Genomic DNA, 23763 nt, shown 5'->3' on the forward strand with positions numbered 1-23763 from the left:
TGATGCTTGAAGCTGGCCATTGAAGATGGAGATTTTGAAAGCTTTAAGGAAGATCACATTTGCATATAGGCATATATATTTTGTATAAACCTTGGGACTTGTACATGATCTATGTTTTGTATATTTACATGAGAATTTGAGGGCTGATTTGGTCATGTCACCATGGGTTGTAATATAAGTATCGCTATACGTTTTTATCTTTTTGGGGTGTGTAAACCCAAGTCTTGTAATATACTAAATTTACTATTTGTTTCGAATGTTTGTGTGAAGCATGAGCAGGCTGATTTCGGTACTCAGAAGCTTGTAATATTCTTGTTACTTCATCCTTGAGTGTGAGGATAATATATATACATGAAAAGCTCGTCGGTTATTTGTTTAAATTACTTTTCGAAGGTCATTATGAATCTAATCCCTCTACTAGATTATAATCAGTATGCCCTCATTAATCGTTTTTGAATGTCGCAAGTATAAGTTAGGTCTCTTTAAAAAAGGTCGCTACATTTAGAATGAGGGGTTAGTGGTTAAACGTTAGGGTAAGTGTTAGACCTCATAGCATAGAAGACCTTTTAGAGTATTGGTTAAGTTTTGGAAGGGCATGTGCCAAGAAAAAAAAAGGCAAACCTAAGCCATAGGGACAAAGCTGCCCAACCTTGGCAAGTGGCAACACACTGCCTAGGGACCACAGCCACTTTCACGGCCAGTGGTGATGACCACGGACCGTGAAAGGGTCCGTGAAGTTCCCTTAGACTCATCTAGGCATGGTCCAAGAATCCTAGCTACTACCTAAGAAACCACGGACCACTTCATGAAACATGGTCAAGACCACGACTCTTGGTCTTTCCTTAGTGCATTGTGAGCTTGGGGAGTTGAGGTGGTACACTGGTCAAGGGACCACGGGCACCTTCACGGGCCATGTTGCCCCTGACGGTCCGTAGAGAGGGGCGTGGTGCCTGGCACCAAGGCTGTCTAATGAGGGCCAAAGTCGTAAATTCCCTAACGTGTAGATAAATTATGGGGTCATTTTATATGGGTCTTATACACCTATTAATATATTTTATAAGTCTTTTAACACCCTTTTAAGTCATTTAGAATCAAAACCCCAAATCCCTTCTCTCTCAAATAATCCTCTCTCTAGAAAACTTAAGAAGAAGAAGAAGGAGGAGGCTAGGTCGAATCTTCCATTGAAGCAAGCTTAGTAGGGCTTTGAATTAAGGTATGTTTAGCTTTTCATCTATGGGATCTTCCACCCTTAGAGTCCCCTAAGATTTCCCCTAATTTGTGAAGAAGAACTCCAATCTAAGCTAGGGTTATTTCCAATGTGTGGGTATAGTTGGGTATGATTCCAAAGTGTTGGATAATACTTGTTTATGGCTAATTTGGCATTTAATTGTGATACTATGATGAAATTATGTGGTTTCAATGGTTAACCCTAGTTTTCTTAATGAGTTGCATGATTTGTGGGTTGATGCCATTAAAGGGTAATTTGAAGGTTCATGAGTGACCTTCTTGTATCAATGTCATGAGTAGGAATTGTTCAAGGTTAGGAACACATAATCATGAATTGAACTTAGCTTAATTGAATATGATTGATTTTGACTTGTAAAGTTGAAATTGAACATTTAAGATGAATTATGGCTAGAATCAACTAGTAATGAAGAATGCGATGAGAATTGCTTAAAAAGAAGCCTATTACTTGAATGTCTTGTAATCTAGATATGAATAAGGATAGAATGAAGTAAAGCTTTGAGATGAAGGCTTGTAGTCATGAATGTTGAATCACTAGGGCTTGAGAGTAGAGTCAATGTGATGAATAAAATCTAAGGGGTGGGGTTATGGTGAAAGGCCTATACTCACCTAATCTATTTTTATGAATGCTTGAAAGTATGAAATGATAGAATCACTTGAGCATGGACGGATTGTCAAAGACATCCTTCCATGAGAGATGAGTGTTAAGCAAGGCTTAACAAGTAAACCTTGGGGTGTATGCTTGGCTCCAAGTGGATATTGACAATGAGATGGAGTGTCACACAAGAAAGGGTCCGGACTCCACGTAGAAAGGAAAACCACACCTAGTTGATGTGAGGACTATCCAAGTAAAATGGGGGACTATTACGTAGTCGAGTGTGGGTTTTCTCATAGTTAGGTCTCATGAGATGGGATCCTTCACATAGTTGAGTCAAGGTTCCTAGTAGCAATCTCCATATCCAATTAAGTAAGACATGCTTGAGAAGCATCTCATAGTGTTCAAAGCATAACGAACTAAGACTTACTTAATAAAGTAACTCATAGTGTTCTAGAGCGTAGATGGACTTAGACTTGCTTAAGCTAGCATCTCATAGGGTCCATGAAGTGAAGGAACTTGGACATACTTTAGAGAGTATCTCATAGAGTTTCCAAGTATAATGGAGTTAGACATACTTAAGTAAGAATCTCCTAGTATCCATTCTAGTAATGAACTTAGACATACTAAAAGTGGTATCTCATATGGTTCAAGTTAAATGAACTAAAATGTGCTTAAGAGGGTACCTCATAGTGTTCTAAAGATGAAGAGAGGAACTAGGTTCCAAACCAAGAAGTTTTAGTAAGAGGACCTAGAAGTAATACTTAGCATGATTAGTATTATGGGATGCTATGATTGCATTGCACAAGTATGTCTTAGGGTTACTAAAGAGAATGAATTGAGATATGATTGTGCCATAGTTGCCTTCCTTACTTTAGTTGACTAAATGTGAGAGATTCCCTTAGTTATGAGAAGTTAAATTAATAATGACACCCAAGTAGGGTGAATATGACTAGGATTGCTTCAAAGTTATGCTTAGTGTGAAGGGTATTATGGGATGCTTTTTATGCATTGCACAAGTGTGCTTTGAGGTTGCCTAGAAGTATGGTGCTCTTATGGTAGAGGAGCCTAGAGAATTAGACCATGTATATAGACTATGCTTAAGATGACTAAGAATGGATGCATGGCTTGGGTAGTGTTATGGGATGTTATTCTTACTTTGCACTTGTATGCTTTTGAGGTTACTTGAGAATGGTACTATTATGGTATAGATGACTAAGAGTCAATAATGCTTATATGATACTTATGATGTTAGAGTTGGTTTATTGTAATTATGAAGGTTAAGTAAGGCTATGTTATAAGTATGATTTAGCTCTAATGTTCATATATCTTGTATCATGTTGACTTATGATGTTATGATATCTTATTGGAGTTTATGTTATTATCTCTTATGATTATGTCTTATGTTGACTAACCACGTTGAGATGTTTATGTTGGTATGTTAGCTCTCATACTTGGTACATTTTGTACTAACGCATATTGCCTACATTCTAATAAAATGTAGGGTGTTGGGAGATTGAGTTGCTTGGAGGCTAGGTTCCTAAGTGCAAGAAGATTGAAGATTGGTGAGTCCTCATAGCTTCGAGGACAAACCCCTTATGTTTCATTTATGTCTTTTCTTATGTTTTAGACTTTATGTGGGCTGCGTCCCAAGACTTTTATTCATGTTATTCATATATGGTTTGAGACAAAGATGTTAGAAAGACTTCTGCTTTTATGAAGTAGTTTTTTTGGTATTATGCTATGATAATAATAATGCTAAGGGATTGTATGCGACCCCTTCGGGGTCAAGTACGCCGTGTTACGACTAGGGGGTGTTCTCGGGTCATGACACGGTCCTACCTTAGGCAAGTAGGAATCCCTTATTCGGTATGGGTAACATCGGGATTCCATGATTTGCTCACATGGTCTATGTCGATTAAAGCTTACCCCCACAATGAATGATAATGAACTATGGCTTCTCAAGAATGCACTACTTAGTGGGGTTGGGGGTATGGGACTTCATCCATGCATTGCACAAATAGGCTTTGAGAGTAGTCATGGTGTGTTCTTTAATGTCATAATGTCTAATGAAATGAATGTGCTTATAATGATGCTAATGAGAATGTTGACTTAAAGGCTAAATGAAATGATAAATGTTTAACTTGGATTCTTATTATGAGTTGTTTTCCTTGTCATGACTTATTGAATGTGAATGTTCCTTGTCTAATGAGTATTGACTAAAGATGAGAATAAAGAATGGTAAGTATGTTATGGTGGACTAAAAGGGGTACTTAGTATGGGTGGTATTATGGGATGTCATTCGTGCATTGCACAAGTATAACTTAGGGTTACTTATGAAATGGTTCTATTTGAGATGATGATGTAAGTATTGACTATGATTGTATGAACGACGAACTATGACTACTCAAGAAGCTTTACTTAGTATAGATGGGGGTATGGGACTTCATCTATGTGTTGCACAAGTAGACTTTGAGGGTGCTTATGGTATGTCTTATTATGCTATGATGATCTATATGTTGAATATGATTATGTCTTATGTTTTTACACTAATGTTCATGATGATTCTCAAACTTGTTAAATGCATGGTTTTCAACTAAAAGTGTCCTTTTTAGCATGATTTTCACATGGCTATCATACTTAGTACATGTTTGTGCTAACCCATATTTCTTCTACATTTTTCTACAAAGTGTAGGATTTGGTGATATCGGCTTCCATCCTCGTGGATAGGTTCATAATAGATCAAGAAGAGAAGTTATGGTGAGTCCTCATAGTATCTGAGGGCTTGACCACCATGTCTTTTACATTTTATTATTATGTTTAGAGCTTTTGTATGGGCTGCGTCCCAAAGTTTTAGTCTTATGGTTCTAGATGGTTTGAGACAAAGTATAGACTTCTGCTCATGTTTATAAAAGACTTCGATTGTAAAAGAAAAAGTTTTAAATTACCGCACCATATTCTATTATCTTATGTTATGAATGCTATGAGGCTTATATGAGGCTCTTCGGAGTCTTGTACGCCGTGTTACATCGGGGGTGTAGGCTCGGGTCGTGACAAGTAGAAAGACGGATACACCGATAGAAAGAAGGAAAGAGCGAGGGGAAATATAAGAAAGAATAGATAGAACAAAGAAAAGGAAGAGAGCGAGCGAGAGAAAGAAAGAAAAGGATATATATAGTCGTTTTTAACTTTTAAGTATAGAGGAATTCATTAGATATGGTTGTCACGACCCAGGGGTATCCCCTAGATGTAACATAGCGTACAAGACCCCGAGAGGCCTCATACAAGCCATTTAGCTTACATAGTCAAGATAATAGAAATCGATAAGATTTAAAACATTATTTCAAGATAACCAAATTTTTCAAAGAAAAGCGGAATTCTAAACTCTTGTCTCAAAAACCATCTAATACAATAGAATCTCGGAACGTAGCCCGTACATCAATGTTCAAAACTCAAAATGAAAAGAACATAAGGAAAGTAGTGGCCAACTATTCCGATGAATGAGGACTCACCAATCTTCAACTCTTTTTCTACTATGGATCCTAGACACGGAGATGAGAATCGGGAACGCCGGACCCTACATTTGGATAAGAAATGTAGGCAAGAGTATGCATTGATTCAAAGATGTACTAAATATGATAGCATGCATAGACATAACATAAGAGTTAGGCAATATAAGTCATGAAACATAATTAATGCACATAATAAATCATCACAACATATAAGGAGTACTTCTTGAAGTAACCTTAATTCATCCTTAGTCAAGACATGGATAACCGTCTCTAGTCTTACTCATCATGAAAGGCAAACTCAAGCAACAATCCTAGATCCTCACCTATCATATCATAACTTATCTTTTAAGGACATGGGGAATCACATTTTGCCTTCTTATAAAGGATCATGGGTAGTCACCTCTCTTGTCCTTTCACTTTGGGATCATGGGTAATCCCCTCTCGTCCTCTTGCTTAGGATCATGGGTAATCACCTCTAATCCAACTTGCATTATAGGAACGTGGGTAATCGTATCTTGTCCGTACATCATGTGACATGGGTATTCGCCTCTTGTCTTTCTACATTATGACATGGATAATCGCCTCTTATCTTTTGCTTAGATGTCATGGGTAATCGCCTTTAGCCTCATCATTCTCATAATTCCTTAGCTTAGATTTACTTTAGGTGAGAAATCCGTTCAACCTAGAATCATTCAATGTAAAAAAACCTTTCACATTCATACATAAGAAATCATGTGGGAAAATCTCTTCCACAACAATCACATCAATAATCAACAATTAATAACACATGCTTCCCTCTCAAAGAAATTCCTATCATGAATCATCACATATGCTTCAATCTCAAAGCAACTCATATCATATCTTATTTATCCTATAAGAATACACATAAATCCATAAATTCTTCTTTCATAGAGTAAAGCCCTTTTTTTTTTATCAATTTCTTCTTAGAAACATGGGTTAAGCATGGGTACATGAAATTTCATCATAAAAACATAGAATCCTCTCACTTCATGCATAATCAATCAATTGAATCAACGAACTCTTAACTTGGAAGAAAATCCTAACTCAAATTGGAGAATTGCTATTTGAGAAAAGACATAAAGTCACCACTGAAATTGTCCCGAATTTTCCAAAAGACACCTTAACTTTGTGGGCGTCCTATTACCCCACAAAAGTATTGAATATCTTTGTAAAAGGACCATTTTGACTCATTTTCTCACTATGTTGTGACCACGCACATGACGCGCGTGAAGGTCCTTTTTTGCTGTCAAAAAACAATTGAAAGTGCCACATTTCAATTATTTTATTTATTAATTATTTACCTCATCATTTTTATTTTATTTTAGTTAAAACAGGACCAAAGGTCCACTTTATTTCAACTGGAAACAGAGCCCAAGTCTAAAATGAAACAATAAAAAAATAGAAAACTTAAAAAAGAAACAAACACAGACAAATCCATAAACACTTCATCATTTATATTCATCATCTTCTCCTAATTGGGCTACAATTGCCTCAAATGTGTTGAACTTAGTTAATGGCAGAGCACGTAAACACTAGCACGAGCAAATATTATTTACACAAACTTGGAAAAAATCATTATTCACAAATAGAATCACAACATACTATCTATAATAGATGCTTTAACAGTGAACAACTCATTAAATTGAAACATCTCAAAAGAATTTCAAACAAGTAATACCAAGTTCAAATCTCCATTAACTAATCAAAAACAATAACTTTAACATAAAAAAGTAACTAACAATTCAAATCTAAGCGGTAAGAAAAACTGCTCCACCATTTTCTTTAATCTTCTTCTCTGCGTTCTTCGACACCAACTTAGCCTTCACAACAACAGGTTAATCACATTTGCCTAAAATCTTAAAGTACCCAAGCTGGGTAATCTCAATCAATAGAGCAATACCCTTATTTGGCAGTATCATTGTTCTTCACCTCTTGAGGAAGGATAGACCATATAAGTGGCAATAAAATTAAAAAGGGTCAAAAGTGGTTAAAATCACGCGCAACTTTATTGATGAGATAATGTGATGTAAAACGGATTACATCAAGGACATTTACTAGAAGTCAAGCTCAAGACCTTCAAAGAATGCAAGGGCTATTCATGAAGATGGAGGAGCTCGAGATGGTATTGATGACAAGCACGGACTTTCATGCCTTGAAAATTGCTGAAGAAGTCCTTTTTGGCGAGCAGGGTCCACTTGGCGCATCGCCCAATGGCTTAGGCGATGGCCCCCAGTCCGCCTAATGTTACAGAACGTGGCTAGGGACTGAAGAATTGTAGAGAAGCTCGCTGACCAGGTCGGCGCATCGCTAAGTGACTAGGCGAGCTCGACTTGGCTCGCCCTTTTATCTTTCAGGTCACTTTTGGGCCTTTTATCCTAAACTCTATAAATAGCTGGTTAGGTTTCCTTTTTAGACGGAGATTATTTTGATGTTAAAAACTGAAAACTCATGTTTGAGTGTTGAGAGCTTGGTTAAGCCTGTGTTGCCTTTTGTTAGAAACGTTTGTTGCTTGGGATATCGATTCCCTTGAGGTCATCGTAAGAGTTAGGTGCTTATTGTAGGATCAACGAATCGAGGTCATTGGATTTAATATACCCTTTGGTTGCTTTTTGTTTCCTCTTTTTGTGTTTATCTATTTATCTTTTTTTTCCGTCTTTGATTTCCGCATTAGATTGTAGTTCTTCTTGTGAGAATTACTCACAATGGGTCAAAATGATGTATTTACAAAGGTATATAATACTTTTGTGGGGTAATAGAACGCCCGTAAAGTTAAGATGTCTTTTTGAAAATTTGGGATAACTTTAATAGTGATTTTATGTCTTTTCTCTGTCTATTTTTCAATTTAGAGAACTTATTAGGGACTCCATGGATGCAAGGGTTTCATGGATGAAAAGCTATCATACCTTGTTATCAAAGCCAAAAAAGCAATTGAAGAATAGAGGCTTGACCTTGAACCCTAGCTTGAATCTTTTTCTTCAAACTTCTAGAGAGAGAATATCCTTGAGAGAGAAATACTCAACTTCTTTTGGTGAATTTGAAGAGAATGAATTAATTTGGGGTTAAAATCACTTATATAGGGGTCCTAGGCATAGGCAAAACGACATAGTATTATGCTAGACTAATTAGGAAAAGACCCAAAAGCCACTGAAACTAATAACTGCCGACCCAGACGACGACCTGACCAACGGACCGTGGTTTGACCGACGGTCCATCCTGTTAGTCCGTCATCTGACGTCAGAAGCTAGAATTTGAGGTCTGGATCAACGGGCCTCATCCACGGACCGTGGACCCAACGCGGTCCGTTGGTATAGGCCGTGATTCGTGACTTTCTGAGCAGTTTGGTTGACCAATCCACAGACCAGACCTACAGTCTATGGTTCAGTCCACCGACCATGGTTGGCCTCCATTGGATGGCACCAGATTTTTTTGAAAACTGAAATCTTGCCCTTTCTCGAACCTGAAGCGTTACAATGGTAGGAATGCTAATCTAATTAAGTAGTTTTTTTGGTGTCACTACAAAATCATACATTTTCTAGTTATGTTTACACCTTGTTTGGATGGTTGTTATTTGTTGTATTGTATTGTATTGTATTGTTAGTTTAAATACAATATTTGTTTTGATTGTTACTTAAATTTAATTGTATTATATCGTTTAAATTTATCGTTTGATAACGACAAAAAAATCTTATTTGTGTAACGATCAATTTGGTGTGATTGTATTATTATTTTTATATTTTCTTCTCATTTTATCTTTACTTGTTATTTAATAATTTAAATTATCCCGTGTCCTACATTTTCATACTAGCTCTACGGCTCTACCTCATACCCAATTTTTGTTGTAGGCTTATTATTTAAATCGTTGATGTGTGACATTATGTAACGATGAAAAACAACATGATTTATCAATTTATCCAAATATTATATTTATTAAAATAATACATTATGATATAATACAATACAATATGATACATTATGAAACAATACATAACAACCATTCAAATAAAATGATATGTTTATCTCAACCAAACACATTTCCGATTTTACTACATAAATAACTACGTTTATTTGCAAGGACAGAGATAGAGTATTGACATCTAATTCATGTTACTTTCGTATTTTTGACATAATTTTAAAAATTTATATAGTGTATAAAAATTCACAAATATTATGTAATAAATAATAGATATGAATTCATAATTTTAAAAATATAATAGGTTCAATTCTATGAATCTCAAAAATTAAATCCATAAAACTCAAATCTTATATCCGCCTCTAATTACATTTGAATATATGTTTAATATCTATTTTTTCTGTTAAAATCTGGCATAGGAGTTCAACATCTTTATTCGAAAGGACTACTAATTATCTCAATGCCATATCTTATGTTAGCAAGTTCTTAATGTCTTAATCACACTGAGTTATGGTATTAAAGCGCAAAATAACTTACTCTCTGGCATTTAAAAATATTATCACTTTATTATAATTATATATACAAATAAATTGAGTTTCAACAAAATATATGAAGTATAACTATTTTTGTGGTCAACTTTTTTTTTTATAAATTTTTGTAGAAAGTTTCTAGAAGTAAATCTCTAGAATATCTCTATTCAATAAGGTACGATAGTAATAAATTTATCAAAAATCGTGGGTTAAGATTATACACCATTGTCAATTTATCATAGCTATTTCCCATCTTAAAATAACGACAAATTATTATCAATCTTTTATGATAACTTAACGATTTTATTAATCATCAAGTGTAAAATATTATAAAACAACAATCTAGTTGCACTCAAACTGATTGTTCTAAAAACAAAAGAAAAAAAGTTAACAACATGCTTCCTATTTATGTATAAAAATATACGAGGTATATTTAGGGAGACCTATCAAATATTCATCTCAATAGATTTTAGGAAAAATTGTACATAATAGCAAATATTTAAATCAAAATAAATTCTATAGCTATTGTTTCATTTATTTGTATTTCGCAACAAACGTTACACGATTTTCGCCATTCGGTTGCGGCCCACACATTTCAAAAAAATGGAAAATTTATTTTTATACAAATCCCTTCGCTATCTTTTCTCTTCCATTTTCTTTTAATTTCTCCTAAAATCTCTCCCCAAATTAGTTTTTAATCGGTGCGGGCCCACACATTTAAAAAAATGGAAAATTTATTTTTATAAAATCCTTTCGCTATCTTTTCTCTCACAGTTTATTTCAATCTCTCCTAAAATCTTTCCCCAAATCAGTTTTTTTTTTAAAATTATATATAGTTTCCACCAATACAAATTTTTAATTATATACAAAAAAAAACTTGATTATAATATATAGTTCCACTAACACAAATTTTTAATTATATACATATTACACTAGTACAAAATCATATATATATATATATATATATATATATTCACTTATACATATGTATATATATACAATTGACAAGCCTAATACAAAGAACATATACATATACTATTTATAGCTAATACAAATTTTTATTTATATACAAATTCCACATATATAAACGTATAAATATACAATTGACATGCCTAACACAAAGAACATATACACATACAAATAAAGCTAATAAAAATTTGTATTCACACATACAAAAATTTTTATTTATATTTTGTTTTTAAAATATTGTATACAAATTAAAGGTATAAGAATTTGTATGTAGTTGTAATTTGTATAAGCATATGTTCTTTTTTTGTTGTATAAAAGAAAACTCATTATATACCATTGATGAAGAAGACGTAGAAGGAAAGAAATCCTATTACAACATAATGCGCATGAATTTAGCGATTTTTTTGTTTTTGTAATAGAAATTACCGCCTTTTTATTTATTTTTTACAAAAATCAAATTGTATAAAAAGGAAGGAGTCCCGAAATATACAGATTAACAGCTCCATAGCAAACATAAATTTTGCTATGAAACACAATTATACAAATTATAATTGTAGCATATAAATATGATTTTTATCTTTGCTATACCTAAAATTTGCTCTAGAATTTATATAGAAAAAAATTCATCTAGCTCAATGAAACAATAATCATAAAAAGACAAGTTCGCAAAATCTGCTTAGTTCCATGAGAAGCATAAACATTAATTACAAGTTCAATACAATATTGTTCGTTGATTTTTTAATCTATTTTATCATTTATATTCACCAAATTTGTTATATTTTTTTATCAAATTTATTTACTAACCAAATTGACCAACAAAGTAACAATGTTAGTTTGTCTTCTTAGTCATATGAACGAGAAATGCAAGTTCAACGTGAAAAAATTATCCATACTATCAGTGGAGGATCCATGATTTTCACTCAGGAGTTCGAAAAATAGGGATTTGGGAAGTGAAAAGTGATTTAGCCTTTAGGAATGGTACCATTGAATTTTTTTTGGTTTTTTAAAAAAATAATAAATAAAAAAAAAACGTGAAAATTAGGAACTGAAACTAAATGAAAAAAATGAAATGCTCACGCCGAGATTTGAACTCCAGACACGAAAGTAAATTTTAAGGAGACTTGCCATTGCGCTATAGCTTTCATCTTAACCATGAGGGGGTTCAAAATTAATATATCTACATAAATACAGAAAATTTACCTTATATATAATGTAATTTTTTGCCGAGGGGTTCAGGTGAACCCCCTGGAACCCACGTGAGTCCGCCCCTGCACGTGAGGGACTATATTAAAGACTAGCATACGACAACTTATATATGTTTGATTTTTTTATTGAATTAAAGCTTGATTAATAAATCTTGTATTTTTTAAGAATATCTTTGTGATAGTGTATTAGTATTATGAGATTTTATAATTTTTTGTTTATTTGGTAAAATTGTATAAAGAATTTGAACAATTTTAGTAATTTTACAACTTATGGGGTTTTTTATGTTTATGAGAAAACATACAACATAAAAAGTCCAAATGCATGTCCAAACAAAACTTCAACTTTATCTCATGATTTCAAATTGCATGGCCAAACGGGGACCTAAGTAAGTTTACTGTTCTAACCTTATTTAATATTTTTTTGAAGTTACGTTTTCAATCAATGAACATGAATTAATTTATTTTGATTAATTAATTTAACCAATAAATATCAATTATTTACTTAATTTTTTTATGTTAGTCATATATATATTTTCAAGGCTAATAAATTACAAGTGTGAAAAAGAAAAAATAGTACTACCATTTATGCATTGATTTTGTAAAATAACAAATATCAAGAATCATTTATTTTTAATAAGAACGATATATAAATAAAAATAGATTAAGTATCATTGTTACTTTTGTGAAATTACACTAAATATATTGATATTGCTGATTTCAAATAGTGACAAAATTGAGTCTATGATATGGTTTCTTATTTACCGTTATGGTAAGATTTTGCTATCAGAAATGCACGTTAAAAGTTCAACAAAGTCGTCACAGATACCGACAACTCGAGAAAAGATAAAGAAAAGGGGAAAAAAATGGAACTAAAGCTTTCAGTACTAATTACAGAGTGAAGCCAACGACAAGTCCCACCTCCCACCCCCACCCCACCCCCTCTCATAGAGTGAGGATTTCTGAGCCTAAAAATGGCGAAGGACACTTTTAGATATGAAATTTACTCTTTAAGGATTTCGTTGTCTGGGGTGTTAGGTCCTCATTTGATAGCTGATGCAAGTTGTTTTTGCTTGTAGTGTTGTTTGTTCTGCTACTTTTCGATCTAGCTGTTAGTTTGTTCAATTTCTTCAGATCCGAACGGTGTTTGTTTTCATTGGCGTCAAGTGATGTTGGACTTGGCAAAGCTACTGTTCTTCCCGTGTTGTGCTAGTGAGTTCTTTTGCTTCTCTAGGTTTTAAGCTGTATTTTAGGTTTTTCTAGTGTGTTCTGGTTGCTGCTGTAGTAGTATTCCGTATAAATTGTGTAATGGGAACTGTTTATTGATGCCTTTTCGACTGAATTTTAGTTTCTTACTGATTTAATTGGTTGATTTAGGGTTAATTACTAGAAAATTGATCTGTTTGTAAAATTTATGAAGTATTAAAATTGCAGCTGGAAGCTTGAGGGTAAATGATTTACTGCATTATTTTCTGCCGAAACTAGTTATCGGAATCTAGTGTTTATTGTTTGAGTTGTGAGCTGGCAACGCGAAAGAAGAGACCAGGAGGGGTTGCTCAGATGGTAAGCACCCTCCACCTCCAACTTAAGGTTGTGAGAACCAAAATGATGGGAGCTCCTAGGGAGGGGGGTAAAAGAAAGCGAAAGAAAGAAGAATCTCATTAGATTGTGTGTATTCATGTGCAAAAGGAAATTACCTGTTGGAGCAGATTTGAAGGAAAAATAGCAGCTGGTCATAGTTTAGAATACTAATGCCAGTACTGTCACAAATCTCTAAGGAACCAAGAAAAGGAATGGCTCCTGAACAGGAATTGCAGGGAATGCTAAAGAGAAGAAGCTAGAGAGGTAGAGAGAGGCATATTGATATTATTTCACATTAATCCCCAATGTACAAGTCCCCTTAGTTTATACCACAATCAAGCAGCTAAACTGCTAACTGACTTAATTCCCCTATAACGGATTAACTGATATGTTGTTACATTTACACGGTATGACAATTACAAGTACACCGCTCAATACTGACTACTCATCTCGGATTTGAAATTGAATATAACATATATAAAGTGGAAAATGTATACAAAGTGAATATATTGATAGCATTTCTCAACTCCTCACAGGCTTGGGTTGAATATCTTCTGCATATACTTTTTGTACACCCAACATTATCTTGATGTTGGTTTTCACTATTAATGATGTCCTTAATTTTAGTATGAGAAAGTGATGCAAAATTAGTTACTTCTCAGTTTCAAAACAGTGTCTCATAGAATTGAAGGTTTAAACAGTGTGATTCTTTGGAGAAGACTAGAACATTGTTGCATTTCCTTCCAATTCTGAACAAACAGAAATATTAAGGCCTATGTATTTGTAGATTTGTCTGGAACCTCAATGGATTGTGCAAGGTATTACCCTTCATTAAGGCTTGCTTTACCGTAATTTTCTTGACCTGTCATAGAAAATAGTGTGCAGGATGTTAAACTAAACTGCATTTTGTTGTTATGTTTTTGGTGTAATCAATTATACTCAAATGACACTGCCTCTATAGTTGATGTTTTAGGCTCAATATAGAAATAGAGTAGGAGTGTCTAGAGTGCATTTGTATATAAGGTTTGAGTACAACCCATGTACTTCTGTGATATAATACAACGTTACCATTTTCAAAAAAAAATTTAAAAAAATTCTTGACTTGTTTCTCATCCAGTGTAATCAACAATTATACTCAAATGACACTGCCTCTATAGTTGATGTTTTAGGCTCAATATAGAAATAGAGTAGGAGTGTCTAGAGTGCATTTGTATATAAGGTTTGAGTACAACCCATGTACTTCTGTGATATAATACAACGTTACCATTTTCAAAAAAAAATTTAAAAAAATTCTTGACTTGTTTCTCATCCACCATGTACACACTTTAGTGGGGCCATCTCCATTTTTCACCTTTGCCTAAATCTCTTTTTCTTTTTGAGGATGTTTGAGACAATCATTTATTTCTTCCTTTTAGATGCAAACTCTTAAAAGTTAGAATGGAGTAATTAATTGTGACCAACTTGACTATTTCATCTCTGATAGATGTTTTTTGGTTGTATTGATGTTGTTTTAGCTGCAATCTGTGCTCATTATTCAATTATGTTGGTGTTAACTTCATTTGTCTTACTTCTTGTTAAAATGAATTTCAGGGGTATCAAAGAGGGGCCAATCTTTGAAGCCGAAGCATTTAACCATTCTATTTTATGTCTTGTGCATCACTAATGCTGAGTTGCCTGATAAGCCATTTGAGCAACAACCTGTTTCTCCAGTCAATAAACCTGTTGAAGCACCTGGCATACCTGATCTGCCCCTGCCGGCGAATGTACCTGGTTTTCATAGACAGCATAGGAAACATTCTCCTCATGGTGCGCCATGGCTTAGGCTAGCTCCAGCTCAGCCTCCTGATTATGGTCCTTTAGTAACTGCTGCGCACGCTCCTTCCAGTTCCAGCTTATCGAAGCCATCAATGAAGAAAAATGGATTGGTGCCTCCTAGTGCTGGCCTTGCACCCCCGCAATCCAGTCCTAGTACTCTACCCACTGGTTTGGCTCAGCCACCACTTTCTCCTCACACTTCCAGTAAGAATCTTTCTTCTTAATGAATTTCGACGGATGCCTGCTGCAGCCTAGCTTATATATGTCTTATTTCCCCCATTTTCACAAAAAAGACCCAGGGGAGAGCAGCAGGCAGTAATAGATACGAGGGTCATAATTTTGGGGATATACATTATAATATATAGGGAAGGAAAGCTTCATAAGTGGAAAATACATAAAAAGTACCATTAACCATTTGATTTTAGAAATAAAGAGTGGTTGGATTTGTCTTTGAAATTGGTACCAGAATTGGTTTTGTATGTACTGGCCTTTGGTTTTGTTTCTGGAAACAATTGTGAGTGATTGGATTTATGTAGAGTTGGGTTCAAAAAGTGATGATGTTTGGATTTATTTGTTTCCAGAATCTATGAATTATAAACTTTTGAAACTAATCTCTCAAGCTGAAGATATTTTACACTTCCATATGGTTAGAAATTACTAATAAAAATCAGCTACATCTCTTAAATTGCTGCCAAACTTACCTATGAATAGGTGAAAAATTATAGAGCACTACTTTCTCTCTAGGAGGGAAATAACAAAAAAGTGAGTGGGGTGGGGGTTGGTGACGGGGACAGTTCATAAATCTAATAAGTGTTTGATACTGAAATGCAAGGACCTGAATGAAAAAGAGGGCATAGTTTAATGTTGAGAAATCAGAATCCGTTGTTGGTTTTGTTTTGAAAAACTGATTTCCAAAAACGACTGTTAAAAAGTGTTTGATACTGAAGTGCAAGGACCTGAATGAAAAAGAGGGCACAGTTTAATGTTGAGAAATCAGAATCCATTGTTGGTTTTGTTCGGAAAAGCAGATTTGCAAAAACGACTGCTGGTTTCCAAAATGGTTTTATACCCAAACAACAATAGTGTTTGGTTTACAATATGGTGCCTGCTGCCATCTTTTGGCGCATCTAGAATGAAAGGAATCATAGATGTTTTGATGGGATTTCAGTTCCTAACCACATTCTTAAATCCAACTGTTTGGTTATCTTATGTAGCTGGTTCAACCAGGCCCCTGTAACTACTGTTGATTTTTCTCGGACTATGTCTGCTCTTTAGTATTTAGTAAGTTCTTGTACAGGAGCAGACACCTTGTTTTGCTGTAATTTTTTGCCTTGCATCTTTTTGATGCCTTCTAATGAAATTTCCGTACTTCATTAAAAATGAAAATGGAAGTGTGATATTTCAAATATATTCCCACTGATAGAACTTACAGGACACACTTGAATACTGACTCATTGGCTAACTATCCTTTGGTGTGGCTAAGTTCAAACGTATGTAAAAATCAAAACCCATCTCTTTATAATGTGTCAGTGAAGTTGTCGCTCTTTTCCCTCTCCCTTGAAGATATATCTCCACATTTATGTACATTTTTTTCTTTCTCATTTTGGCAGACTGTTGTGGACAAGATATGGTGCTCAAACGAGGAAGCCTGGACTGCGAGTGTGTTTACCCTTTAAAGATCGACCTTCTTCTCTTGAATGTCTCATCAAATCCTAATTGGAAACTTTTTCTAAATGAATTTGCTTCACAGTTAGGTTTAAAGGTGTCTCAAATTGAGCTGATTAACTTTTATATGGTGGATCTTTCAAAGCTAAATATATCCATGGATATCACACCAGACAAGGGAGTTAGCTTATCATCTAATGAAGCTTCTGCGGTAAACGCTTCATTATCAATGCATAAGATCCAACTAGACCCAACACTAGTGGGTGGATACCAATTACTCAACATTACCTTGTTTAAGCCACCAGTTTCATCACAAGGTACTTGCTTCTGGTTATATTTCACACCTGATATGCAGATAATTTTCTCTAGCATTGGCTGATCCGGGGGTGGGGATGGGAATGGGGATGGGGGTGGGTGGATTTTATCAACCTCTTAATTCAAAGATCTTTTCATATTTCTTGAATAATTTTTTCTTTGATATGCAGCTCCTCGTTCTGCTATGTCACCAGTTGAAGCAGCTCCGAATCTGCCTTCAGCTCCTGCAGTAACAGTATCTTCACACAAAGGGAGACATCCGAGTTTAATTCTTATTGTTGGGATTGTTGCTGGTATCTTGATCATCACTATCATATCAACACTCTTTATTTGTTTCTGTGGATCTAATCATGGACAGAAGAAAGGCTCCCACAAAGAAGCTGGTAAGTGATCCTGTATATTCTGTGGACTTATAAAACTATCCTGAATTTGGACTGTCTTCTTCTTAAAGGTCCACCAGCTAGGAACTGAAACTTAGTTACTGAACAGAAGAAACAACAAGGCTGAAAAAGGATCTCTCTTGTAAATTAGGACTAGTGTTGCTTGAGGATTAGTAGAAGCTTGATCAATAACTCTAGCAAACTTCTACTTCTGGTCAAATAAGACAAAGGAAAAAGTCTGTAGAACGTCTTCATTGATCTTTCATTCAGAAGTAATGTTGTTTATGAGTTTTCTCCCTATCTGCGAAACTTTGGGTTGCATATAGCATCTTGAGCTCTCATAATTTCCTGTCTACGAGCTACTTAAATGGTTATTCTACTTGAACACTGATGGCTTAAGCCCACAATACTGGTGTTATTTAACAACCACAGTGCTTTACTTGTCTATCAGTTTCCTTTAAACCAAAATATCATTAACTGCTGATAATAATGGAGAAACTGGAAGTTTGTGGTAGGAATGCGAACCACCGCTCTCCTAATGAAATATAGTTCTATAGTCAGTCGTGCATGTAATTATGAGCATGATAATAAGCAGCTGGAACTTACATGGATGTATTATTCTTTTATTTTGTTTCTTGTGCAGTATGACCTTCCTCAGGATGATAAAATGTTTATACATAGAGTAGGCCGAACAGCTAGGCTGGGCCGACAAGGTAGTGCTGTTGTTTTTCTATTACCAAAGGTCAGGTCTTGCACTTCTAGTGTATCAAACTTTTTGGAGGCTGTTTGGATATAGTCTCTATCAGGGTTACTCCAAACCTACTTATTAACTATGATATGTCTTGGTCTTTTTAGGAGGAAGCATATGTGGAGTTCTTGCGTATAAAAGACGTTTTCTTAGAAGAGGGGGAATGTGCCTCTGATGCTCCTGATATTATAGATGAAGTAAGAATTAAATTATGCCATATTTCTCTTTCCCCTTGCTTCGTAGTGCAAATACTTTCATTCCTCTAGTTTGTTTAGTTCCTTTTTTCATTTAATTGAGAAAAGGGTAAGTATTATAAATGCAACATGAATTGTGCTTGACTATTTACAAAAAGATCCAACTGCCCCCAAGGCCTAGCTCAAGTGGCAAAAGGTGGAGGATTTGTAGCTTAGGTCGCAGGTTCAAGCCCCACACCATGCAAAGCGAAGCCCGGTATTTAAGTGGAGAAGGGTAGAGGGGCGGGCCCATTATCCACCGAGTTTAGAAGGCTGTGATTGGTCCAAAGGGCGGGTCACAGACGGATTTCTCGGTTATCAAAAAAAAATAAAAAATAAAAATAATGGAGAAACTGGAACTCCATAGAGCTATTTTTCTGCTAACCAGAAATATTTTTATCGGTTCTTTTTATGCACGATATTGAACTATAAATGAGATGTTTTTGTTTTTTTTACTTGTTGCACCATCTAACTCTCTAGCCTTATAAACTTCCACTTGTATTTCAATTTCTTGATAGAAAAACCAATGCGTGTGGACACTGTTCCAGCTCAGGGATCGTTTCCCCATCCAACTAGTACACGGTTTCTGGCATATGAAGAACTGAAAGAAGCTACAAATAACTTTGCACCATCTAGTATACTTGGAGAGGGCGGCTTTGGCAAAGTTTACAAGGGCGTGCTTAGTGATGGTACTGCTGTTGCAATAAAAAGACTTACTAGTGGAGGCCAACAAGGAGGTAAAGAGTTTCTAGTTGAGGTTGAGATGCTTAGTAGGCTGCATCACCGTAATCTTGTGAAGCTTGTTGGTTACTATAGCAGTCGGGAGTCCTCACAGAACCTACTGTGTTATGAGCTTGTTTCAAATGGAAGTTTAGAGGCTTGGCTTCATGGTAAGTTTTTTTTGTGACTTTATCCTTTGTCAACTTAACAACTAAAGAGCTACAGCATCTGTCTTCCTATTTTAATTTGTAATTTGCTTATCTGGTAAGAAGTCACATAAAGGAAAGGTAACTCAACTGTAACGTGTTCAGCATTCCTTATATAACTTGTCTATTGCAGATGCAAATAAATATGAATTCTCACATATGTTGTACAAAGTCTCGAAAGTCATTATAATGGTGCTTAGCTATTCTACCATCACCCTAAAACTTAGAGTAGATACTGAGATTCTATAATGCGGTATATTAGAGTATGTAGAGATCCTTCAAGTATCATCCCTCATAAAAATGAATTTGCGTTTCTTGGGCCCAGGAAAAAATCAGGGCTGCGCCTGAGGAGGAGGTGTTGAAAAGTTTAAGCGGAAGTTAAAAGTGTCCTCTTTCTAACGGTTTAAGTTTCTAGACAAGATGGTCGCACCAATCAGTGTTGTGACCTATTCAACGTATCAAGTAGTTTAACTATTGCACTTGTTACTGTTATTAAAAACAATATAGTTTAGCAGTTGCACTCTCTTGCTGCAGGCCACTTAGGATTAAACTGCCCACTGGATTGGGACACAAGAATGAAAATTGCGCTTGATGCAGCGAGAGGACTTGCATACTTGCACGAAGATTCTCAACCTTGTGTTATCCATAGAGATTTTAAGGCATCAAATATATTGCTTGAGAACAACTTTCATGCTAAAGTTGCTGATTTTGGCCTTGCAAAACAGGCCCCAGAAGGCCAGGCTAATTACCTCTCAACTCGTGTTATGGGCACATTTGGGTTAGTGTTTCTTTGTTATCACATGCTTCTCTTAGATATAACATTGACTAATTTGGAAGCACTGCTTTGCAGGTATGTAGCCCCTGAATATGCCATGACTGGGCATTTACTGGTAAAAAGTGATGTGTACAGCTATGGGGTTGTCCTCCTTGAACTGTTGACAGGAAAGAGGCCTGTAGATATGGCACAACCGTCAGGGCAGGAGAATCTTGTCACTTGGGTAAGTAACTGCTGTTGATACTTTCTTATACTGATACATTTCTTTCTTCAGAATCATACAAGTGTAATTGTGCATTTACTGATCTTCAGAATTCAAGTCTCCATTTGTTCCCCTTTTGGTTACTTCACAAAATTAGAAACTTATTTTGTCATTAGTCTCTCCTTGAAAAAGGCTGTATAAAAAGCAGGGCTCTATTTTGTTTTCAGGCCAGACCAATACTTAGAGACAAGGATCGTTTGGAAGAACTTGCTGATCCAAGGCTTGAGGGGAAGTACCCAAAGGAGGATTTTGTGCGGGTTTGCACAATTGCAGCGGCTTGTGTTGCTCCGGAAGCTAGCCAACGGCCTACAATGGGAGAAGTGGTTCAATCGCTCAAAATGGTTCAGCGAGTAACAGAGTACCAGGATACTACTACTATAAATTCAGGTGCTCGACCTAACTTAAGACAGTCATCTACAACCTTTGAATCAGATGGTACCTCGTCTATGTTCTCTTCTGGTCCTTACTCTGGTTTGAGTGTCTTTGAGAATGACGTATCTAGGGCAGCTGTATTCTCAGAAGATCTTCATGAAGGAAGATGAACATTGTTGGTGGAAGGCCTTCCAATGCTCTGATCTTTTGATCATAATGCAGCAGAAGGGGGAGAATTTGAAAGTGGGTTGGCCGAAGTGAGACAGACCCTGCACAGTGGATCTGCCTTTGGAGAATCTATTGGTTTCTTTCATCCCCTGTAGAGATCCCACTGTTCAATTTTCCCTGTATGGCCATTCTCTACTTGTTGGATGAGAGCCTGTATATATGTAATGGGTTGATATTTGAGGACAGTGGTTCAGTTGAAGTGGGATAAAAGTTGAATTTCTTCTTCTTAAGTTTTTTTTTTCCATCTGTCTGACGCCCCTGTTGGCCTGTTGTAAATTCCTCTTGAATGTGTCACTTATCACTGATTCTCCTTACAACATCGTGGTTAGCTAAGCAAAAACACTGGATAAGTTTAGGGTGTAAGTGAGAACCATATTTTAAGATGGTAAAAATTAGCGGCACAGTACCTTGAGTTTGTAAAACTATGTGCACTTATTTCATGGAGAAATATTTTGGCTTGGTTCACCTCCGGGGGCGGATGTACCATTGTTGGTGTGGGTTCGATTGAACCATAACTTTCAATGCGGAACATAAGTTTGTTAAAATTACAATAATAGTAGATTCAAATTCATAATTTTGAAATATAACAGGTTCAATATTAAAAATCACAAGAAACTAAACTCATAAAATTTAAATATTGAATTGTCTATGTTAACTCCAATTCAATTCGATCCTCTTGATCAAGCTGGCTAAGGTATCAAAGTAGGTTTGATTGGATTAGGCTTCAGTCGACTACAGAGGAGCTACATCTTCAAGAGAGGGTAATTCTTTGAAGAAACCAATTTTAAACACTCATATATTTTTATTTGTTCATCTTATTTTCATGTTTTGCTTGTTCTAAAAAGAAAACATCTTTTTTGGGTAATTTTTTAATCTAATTTTTATGACATATTTAAAACTCCAAGATTGAAGAACACTTCTCTATTATTTTTTAATCTATTTTTTTAATTATCTCCTAGTGCGGGTTATCTCTCCTATGTAGTTTGCAAGCTAATGCATAGGAGTGGGGGTTTTACCTTGTGCGCACCCAAAGGATAGCGGCTGCGGGTTTCCCTTGTCATAAAAGAAAATAAAAAAATTCTATGTATCTTTAGTTTAAGACCATAAAATTAAAAAAAAAATCTATAACTACAGTTTCATTACAGGTCAAAATTAGACAAACAAATAAAAAAACCAGGTATTGTTAATAGGGAAAATTGTGCATTATAGCGAACTATTAATTCAAAATAAATGCTATAACTATAGTTTCATTTAATTTCAATTCGCAACAAACTTTTTGCCATTCGCCTCTCTCCCTTGAATCTCGCTCGCCACTCTTTGAAATCCCGCTTGCCGCTCTCTTGCTCGCCTCTCTCACTTTATACAAACACAAATGTATAAATTGTGTTTGTATAAAGCGAGAGAGAACTGTATATACAAATACAAATACATATCTCTTCGTCCTATACATTTATAATTATACAAATAGAAATCTTCCCCTGCCCAGTTCTCTTTTGCCTTTCTCCTTTTCATGCTTTATACAAACACAAATTATACAAAATACAATGTGTAATTTGTTTTGTATAAAGCGAGAGAGAGAGATTTGATATAGAAATACAAATGTTTTAACTCGATTTAATTGTATACAAAATTCAAATTTTATGCAGATATACAAACACAATCATTGATACATATATACACACACACACACAATTATCTAACCATTATATATATCTACAATCGCTGCGATTTTATACAAATCAGATGCTTGTGAATTAGATGCATGCGATTTATACAAATCAGATGCTCTATAGCAAACTATGTTTGCCATGGAGCACAAATAACAAAACTATAACTATAGAACACAATTATGATTTTTATGTTTGCTATTCTTAAAATATGCTCTTAATATTATGTTAACTGGGCCAAAGGGGCAACTATTAAAAATGCATAATACATAAACATGACCCTTAGCTTGGCTTCAATTGGCAAATATGACCCTTAGCTTGGCTTCAATTGGCAAATATGACCTTTAACTTTGGGTGTACACAAGTAGACACTTAAACTTGTATAAAATTGAACAAATAGACACATTCATCCTACATGGCACCCTACATGGCAATTTTGTATCCTACGTGGCGTCCTATGTGTATTATGTCATGTAGGACACAAGTGTCTACTTATTCAATTTTACGTAAGTTTAAGTGTCTACTTGTGTACACTCAAAGTTGGAGGGCATAGCTATCCGTTGTGTATTATGCCTATTAAAAATTAGTTTAAACTTTCCTTTCCTCTAATAAAAGATCAGTTAAATAAAAAGGTAAATAGCACTATTTGTTATACCCTCCGTTTCTATCTACTTGTCAAATATTTTCAAATTTGATTTCGCTTGTTACTTGTCATTTTTTTACTAATTTTTTTTCTTTCTTTATACCCTCAATTTATTAACATTGTGTTAATGTCTTTGAAAAATATAATGAGTAAATATGTTTACGATTTT

At 35.0% G+C, this 23763-nt stretch overlaps 1 protein-coding gene across 1 annotated transcript; it reads left to right on the forward strand.

Annotated features, from left to right (window-relative positions):
- The first annotated feature begins 12822 nt into the window (after positions 1-12822).
- On the forward strand, positions 12823-21603 carry LOC102596991 (serine/threonine-protein kinase PBS1). The gene is made up of 8 exons (XM_006349116.2): positions 12823-13196; positions 15156-15584; positions 16991-17362; positions 17531-17743; positions 19240-19611; positions 20182-20425; positions 20498-20645; positions 20852-21603. Exons 1-8 carry the CDS (start codon positions 13154-13156, stop codon positions 21224-21226), a joined length of 2196 nt encoding a protein of 731 aa, XP_006349178.1. The 5' UTR covers positions 12823-13153; the 3' UTR covers positions 21227-21603.
- Positions 21604-23763: the final 2160 nt, after the last annotated feature.

The sequence above is a fragment of the Solanum tuberosum genome, unplaced genomic scaffold (assembly GCF_000226075.1).
Source record: "Solanum tuberosum cultivar DM 1-3 516 R44 unplaced genomic scaffold, SolTub_3.0 scf00104, whole genome shotgun sequence".
In the NCBI taxonomy this organism is placed as follows: Eukaryota; Viridiplantae; Streptophyta; class Magnoliopsida; order Solanales; family Solanaceae; genus Solanum; species Solanum tuberosum.